At 47.2% G+C, this 7967-nt stretch overlaps 1 protein-coding gene across 1 annotated transcript; it reads left to right on the forward strand.

The window, feature by feature from the left end:
* Positions 1-4490: 4490 nt before the first annotated feature.
* On the forward strand, positions 4491-5242 carry LOC143263735 (uncharacterized; the record flags this gene model as incomplete). Its single annotated transcript, XM_076528483.1, has 1 exon — positions 4491-5242. A coding segment is annotated over one exon (752 nt), but the record flags the coding sequence as incomplete, so codon positions are not given.
* Between the last annotated feature and the right edge of the window lie 2725 nt (positions 5243-7967).

Genomic DNA, 7967 nt, shown 5'->3' on the forward strand with positions numbered 1-7967 from the left:
GCTAAATAATGTGTTTCGATTGGATTTGAAGCTAACTAGTCTGTTTCGCAAGCAGTTGAAGCTAAATCATGTATATCATAAGTATTAGAAGCTAAACCATTTGTATCGCATGGATTTGAAGCTAAACCTTCTACATCGCATTGATTTGAAGCTAAATCATTTGTTCCGCATGGATTTTGAAGCTAAATCGTTCGATTCGTCTGCATTTGAAGCTATATCCCTAATATCGCAAGAATCTGAATCTAAATCATTTGTTTCGCATGGATTTTAAGCTAAGCCTTCTACATCGTATTGATTTGAAGCTAAATCATTTGTATCGCATGGATTTGAAGCTAAACCTTCTACATCGCATTGATTTGCAGCTAAATCATGTGTTTCGCATGGATTTGAAGTTAACTCGTTTGTTTCGACTGCATTTGAAGCTATATCACTTATATCGCAAGTATCTGAAGCTAAATCATTTGTTTCGCATGGATTTTGAAGCTAACTCGTTTGATTCGTTTGAATTTGAAACTACATCACTTATATGCCTAGTGTTTGAAGCTAAATCACTTGTTTCGCATGGATTTGAAGCTAAACCTTCTACATCGTATTGATTTGAAGCTAAATCATTTGTATCGCATGGATTTGAAGCTAAACCTTCTACATCGCATTGATTTGCAGCTAAATCATGTGTTTCGCATGGATTTGAAGTTAACTCGTTTGTTTCGACTGCATTTGAAGCTATATCACTTATATCGCAAGTATCTGAAGCTAAATCATTTGTTTCGCATGGATTTTGAAGCTAACTCGTTTGATTCGTTTGAATTTGAAACTACATCACTTATATGCCTAGTGTTTGAAGCTAAATCACTTGTTTCGCATGGATTTGAAGCTAAACCTTCTACATCGTATTGATTTGAAGCTAAATCATGTGTTTCGCTTCGAATTGAAGCTAAACCTTCTACATCGCATGGATTTGAAGCTAACTCGTTTGATTCGTCTGCATTTGAAGCTATATCACTTATATCCCAAGTGTTTGAATTTAAATCATTTGTTTCGCTTGGATTTGAAGCTAAGCCTTCTACTTCGCATTGAACTGAAGCTAATACATGTGTATCGCATGGATTTTGAAGCCAACTCGTTTGATTCGTCTGCATTTGAAGCATTATCACTTATATCGCAAGTATCTGATGCTAAATCATTTGTTTCGCATGGATTTGTAGCTAAACCTTCTACATCGCATTGATTTGAAGCTAAATCATTTGTTTCGCATGGATTTGAAGCTGTGGCGGCGACAAGCCGGCGCCACGTCTCCGCCATGTGTTTAGTTTTAAGGCGTAAGAATGTTTGGACGAATGGGCCGGGCTGCATGCTGTGCGTTAGCGTCGAGCGAATGTCTAGACGATTGGTTTGAGTGTCGCGTAGAATGAATGCGTCTAGCCAGGACAGAGTGAAAGCGAACCGTGAGAATGAGAAAGAATGATCTGGATGGGATGCATCGGTGAGCGAATGGTTAGTTCAGTAAGAACCCTCATCGGGAACGGTACGCGAGCGTCGCGAGTTTAGTTCCGATTGTAAATAAAGATAGTCTAATTGTAACCGGGTTCAATTCTCTCTTCCCGTCGCCGATCCCACCTCCTCATTGGTGACCCCGACGTGATCTAAAGGTAGCGAACGACACGAATTTTGCAGTCGCATTTCGTTCGTGGTTTCGTGGCAGTGGATCGGGAGTTTTCGGAAGAGAACACGGACATTCGCACGTTTATTCGGTACGATGGCATCCCCGCCCGCATCGACAGTCAGCCGCGTCGCGGTGAAAATACCGGAAGTTTCGCCGACCGACCCCGAGCTGTGGTTCGCGATGGTCGAGGCGAGTTTCGAGACGAGCGGCGTTACGACCGAAAAGACGAAGTTCGGGTTCGTCCTGGGCGCGCTCAAACCAGAATACGCGGCCTAGGTCCGCGAGAACGACGAACCGCGCTACGAGGCGGGAAGTGTTTTTACCATTACAAGTTCGGCGCGAACGCGTTCCGCTGCGAACACCCATGCAATTGGTCCGCGTCGGGAAACGAGATGGGCAGTCGTTAATGACGGCCAGCGACCACTGCCCACCATCGCGCCGTTTGTTCGTCACCGATCGAGTAACGAGAACGCAGTTTTTAATCGACACCGGTGCCGATCTCTGCGTTTTTCCTCGATCGAAAACTCGCGGGTTCCGCGAACGCGCATCTTACGTTTTATATGCGGCGAACGGGTCGGAAGTTGCCACGTACGGGACGGTTACGCTGAGCCTCGACTTCGGGCTCCGTCGCGTTTTCGTATGGCGTTTCGTGGTGGCCGACGTGTCAAAGCCGATTATAGGCGTAGATTTCCTCGCGCATTACGAACTATTGGTGGACGTCGGAAAGTGCAAACTTTTAGACCAGGTGACGTCGATGACGGTGCCAGGACGCTCAGTGCGCGAGTGCGGGCCATCGGCGCCCTCGGTGAAGACAATTTTCGGTGATTCGAAATTCCACGAATTGCTGCAACGTTTCCCGAACATTACGCGACCAGTGGGGACACCCGTGCAAGTGCAACATGAAACGGTGCACTACATCCGCACAACGCCGGGTCCGCCTGTGGCTTGTAGGCCCCGGCGTCTCGCGCCGGATCGTTTGAGGCACGCGCGACAAGAATTCGAGACGATGATGCGTCTCGGCATCGCGCGACCGTCGGAAAGTGCGTGGTCATCGCCTCTCCATATGGTGCCCAAAAAAGAACAGGACGCTTGGCGACCGTGCGGGGATTACCGAGCTTTAAATGCGCGCACGGTGCCGGATAGGTACCCCGTGAAGCACATCGAGGACTTTTCTCACGCGCTTCACGGGAAGACGGTGTTCTCCACAATAGATCTGGCGCGCGCGTATAACCAGATTCCAGTGGCCACAGAGGACATCGCCAAAACCGCGATAACCACCCCTTTCGGACTATTCGAGTTCCCCTGTATGTAGTTCGGATTGCGAAACGCGGCACAAACGTTTCAACGTTTCATCGACGAGGTGCTGCGCGGCTTGGATTTTGTGTACGCGTACATCGACGACATACTGGTGGCATCGTCGACAGAAGAGGAGCACTTGCGCCACTTGGAGGAAGTTTTTTCACGCCTCGACAAGTACGGCGTGACCGTCAACGGGGCGAAATGCATTTTCGGCCAGGCGCAGGTTAAATTCCTGGGGTTCACCGTATCGTCCAAAGGCACCAGCCCGTTGGAATCAAAGGTGGAGGCGATCACCAACTACCCCCAACCGACCACCGCAAAACGGCTGAGGCAGTTCCTGGGTATGCTAAATTTCTATAGGCGTTTCATGCCCAGGGCTGCGCAGGTACAAGCGCCCCTCAATAACCTACTGCACGACGGCATGAAGGGTAACGCCAAGTTGGCGTGGACCGAGGAAGCTACCGCGGCTTTCGCCGAGGCGAAGGACAGTTTGAGGCAGGCGGCGTTATTGTCGCATCCGAGGGACGACGCGCCACTCGCCTTGTTCTGCGACGCGTCCGATTTTGCTGCAGGTGCGGCACTGCAGCAGCGGGTCGGAAAGGATTGGCAGCCGGTGGCTTTCTTCTCCAGGAAGCTCAGCGCCGCCGAGCGGAATTACGGCGCGTACGACCGGGAAATGTTGGCCATTTACTCGGCAATCAAGCATTTCCGACACATGGTGGAGGGGCGAACATTCACCATCTACACGGACCACAAACCGTTGACATTCGCCTTCCAACAAAAGCCCGAGAAATGTTCTCCCAGGCAATTTAGATACCTGGATTTCATCGGGCAGTTCACCACCGACATCCGCCACATCGCCGGGAAGGACAACGTCGTCGCCGACGCGCTATCCAGGTTGGAAGAAGTGGTAGAGTCTTTCAGCTACACCGATTTGGCGGAGTCTCAGCAGCGCGACGCGGAACTTCAGGCGTACATGAGCGGGAGAATAAAAAACAATTTACGTCTAAAACGGATACGCCCGCCCGATTCGAACACTGAAGTGATCTGTGACGTGTCTACCGGGATTGCGCGACCTTTCGTCACGGGACAATTCAGGCGAGCCGCATTCGACTCGATGCACTGCTTGGCGCATCCAGGTGTTAAAGCAACGGTGAGACTCGTGACGGAACGATATGTGTGGCCGTCCGTTAAAGCCGATTGCCGGAGTTGGGCTCGCGGTTGCGTTCCGTGCCAGCGCGCCAAAATAAACAAGCACGTTTTCGCGCCGCCGGGAAGTTTCGACGCGCCGACCGGAAGATTCGAGCACGTGCACATAGACATTGTAGTTCTTCCGGTCTCAGAGGGGTTCAGGTACTGTTTAACCTGCGTCGACCGTTTTACGCGCTGGCCCGAGGCTTTCCCAATTCGGGATCAAGAAGCTTCGACAGTGGCACGCGCCTTTTACGAGGGTTGGATTTCACGGTTCGGAACCCCGTTGCGCGTGACGACCGACCAGGGTCGACAATTCGAGTCGCGCTTGTTTCAGGCATTGTCACAGCTAACAGGTGCAGCCCACTGGCGGACAACGGCCTATCACCCGGCGGCAAACGGAATGGTGGAGAGATTCCACCGCCAATTTAAGGCAGCAATCCGTTGCCAGCAAAACGTCAGCTGGACAAAGGTTCTTCCCACCATCTTGCTGGGCATCCGCGCAGCCTGGAGGGAGGACTTACAATCCACCGCAGCTGAGCTGGTCTACGGCGAGACGCTGCACCTACCAGGGGAATTCCTGGTCCCACAGAGAGCGGAGTCGCTGCCGCTGCCAGGGGATTTTGTCGCGGGATTACGAAAGCATTTCGCGACCCTCGCCCCAACGCCTGGCAGCAATCACTCGACGAAACGAGTTTTCGTTTTCAAGGACCTCGCCACGGCAGAGCATGTGTTCGTGCGGAACGACGCAGTGCGAGGAATCCTCCAGCCGCCATACGACGGCCCATACAGGGTCCTCGAGCGAGGGGACCGGACTTACTCCCTCAGTATCCGGGACAAGGCGGTTACAGTGACCATAGATCGCCTAAAGCCGGCGTACTTGCTGGCTACAGATCCAGCACCGCCGACGATACCAGGGGCAACACAGCCAGCGTTACCTGGAGAGTCCGAGGGGCCACCAACACCATCATCACCACCCACTCCGAGCGAGTTTACGGGGCAGCCGCCCCAATCATCGCCACCATCTCGGGGTCCGGCGGTGCCGCCCCCCATAGTAGTACCACCAGGTGCGGGTTTACGCACCACACGGTCAGGAAGAAGAGTGCGTTTCCCGGACCGATTGCAAGTTTCGTGATCGAGTCAATCACTGGCGGGGGGGTGATGTGGCGGCGACAAGCCGGCGCCACGTCTCCGCCATGTGTTTAGTTTTAAGGCGTAAGAATGTTTGGACGAATGGGCCGGGCTGCATGCTGTGCGTTAGCGTCGAGCGAATGTCTAGACGATTGGTTTGAGTGTCGCGTAGAATGAATGCGTCTAGCCAGGACAGAGTGAAAGCGAACCGTGAGAATGAGAAAGAATGATCTGGATGGGATGCATCGGTGAGCGAATGGTTAGTTCAGTAAGAACCCTCATCGGGAACGGTACGCGAGCGTCGCGAGTTTAGTTCCGATTGTAAATAAAGATAGTCTAATTGTAACCGGGTTCAATTCTCTCTTCCCGTCGCCGATCCCACCTCCTCAAAGCTAAACCTTCTACATCGTATTGATTTGCAGCTAAGCCATGTGTATCGCTTGTATTTGAAGCTAACTCGTTTGTTTCGACAGCACTTGAAGCTATATCACTTATATAGTAAGTATATAAAGCTAAATAATTTGTGTCGCATAGATATGAAGGTAAACCTTCTACATCGCATTGATTTGCAGATAAATCATGTGTTTTGCATGGATTTGAAGCTAACTCGTTTGTTTCGACTGCATTTGAAGATATATCACTTATATCGCAAGTATCTGAAGCTAAATCATTTGTTTCGCATGGATTTGAAGCTAATCCTTCTACATCGCTTTGTTTTGAAGCTAAATTATGTGTTCTGCATGGATTTTATGCTAAATCGCCACGATTTGAATCTAACTCGTTAGTTTCGCCTGCATTTGTTGCTATATCACTTATATCGCAAGTATCTGGTCCTAAATCATTTGTTTCCTACGAATTTGAAGCTAAGCCTTCTACTTGGCAACTATTTGAAGCTAAATGATGTGTATCGCATGGATTTTGTAGCTAACCCGTTTTAGTCGTCTGCATTTGAAACTATATCACTTATATCCCAAGTGTTAGAAGCTAAATCATTTGTTGTCATGGATTTGAAGCTAAACCTTCTACATAGCATTGATTTGAAGCTAAATCATGTGTTTCGCTTGGATTTGAAGCTAAACCTTCTACATCGCATTGATTTGAAGCTAAATGATGTGTGTCGCATGGATTTTGAAGCTAACTCGATTGATTCGTCTGCATTTGAAGTTAAATCACTTATATCCCAAGTGTTTGAAGCTAAATCAATTGTTTCGCATGGATTTGAAGCTAAACCTTCTACATCGCATTCATTTGAAGCTAAATAATGTGCTTCGCTTGGATTTGTAGCTAAACCTACTACATCGCTTTGTTTTGAATCTAAATCATGTGTTTTGCATGGATTTTAATCTTACTCGTTTGTTTCCCCTGCATTTGAAGCTATATCACTTATATCGCAAGTAACTGATGCTAAATTATTTGTTTCGCATGGATTTGACGCTAAACCTTCTACATTGCATTGATTTGCAGCTAAATCATGTGTATCGCATGGATTTGAAGCTAAGCCTTCTATTTCGCATGGATTTAAATCGAAATGATGTGTATCGCATGGATTTTGAAGCCAACTCGTTTGAATCGTCTGCATTTGAAGCTATATCACTTATATCCCACGTGTTTGATGCTAAATCATTTGTTTCGCATGGATTTGAAGATAAGCTTTCTACGTCGCATGGATGTAAAGCTAAATCATGTGTTCCGCATTGATTTGAAGCTAACTCGTTTGTTTCGACTGCACTTGAAACAATATCACTTATATCGCTAGTATCTGAAGCTATAATCATTTGTTTCGCATGGATTTAAAGCTACACCTTCAACGTCGCATTGATTTGCAAGCTAAATCATGAGTTTCGCATGGATCTGAAGCTAACCCGTTTGTTTCGTCTGCATTTGAAGCTATTTCACTTATATCCCAAGTGTTTGAAGCTAAATCATTTGTTTCGCATGGATTTGAAGCTAAACCTTCTACATCACATTGATTTGATACTAGATCATGTGTTTCGCTAAGATTTGAAGCTATCTCGTTTGTGTCGCCTGCATTTGAAGCTAAATCATGTATATCACAAGTATTTGAAGCTAAACCATTTGTTTCGCATGGATTTGAAGATAAGCCTTCTACTTCGCATTGATTTGAAGCTAAATCATGTGTATCGCATGGATTTGAAGCTAACTCGTTTGTTTCGCCTGCATTGAAGCTGAATCATGTATATCACAAGTATTTGAAGCTAAACCATTTGATTCGTATGGATTTGTTGCTAAATCTTCTACTTCGCATTGATTTGAACAAAATTATGTTTTTCGTATGGATTTGAAGCTAAGCCTTCTACTTCGCATTGATTTGAAGCAAGATCATGTGTTTCGCTAAGATTTGAAGCTATCTCGTTTGTGTCGCCTGCATTTGAAGCTAAATCATGTATATCACAAGTATTTGAAGCTAAACCATTTGTTTCGCATGGATTTGAAGATAAGCCTTCTACTTCGCATTGATTTGAAGCTAATCATGTGTATCGCATGGATTTGAAGTTAACTCGTTTGTTTCGACTGCATTTGAAGCTATATCACTTATATCGCAAGTATCTGAAGCTAAATCATTTGTTTCGCATGGATTTTGAAGCTAACTCGTTTGATTCGTTTGAATTTGAAACTACATCACTTATATGCCTAGTGTTTGAAGCTAAATCACTTGTTTCGC

The sequence above is a fragment of the Megalopta genalis genome, unplaced genomic scaffold (genome assembly GCF_051020955.1).
Source record: "Megalopta genalis isolate 19385.01 unplaced genomic scaffold, iyMegGena1_principal scaffold1321, whole genome shotgun sequence".
In the NCBI taxonomy this organism is placed as follows: domain Eukaryota; kingdom Metazoa; phylum Arthropoda; class Insecta; order Hymenoptera; family Halictidae; genus Megalopta; species Megalopta genalis.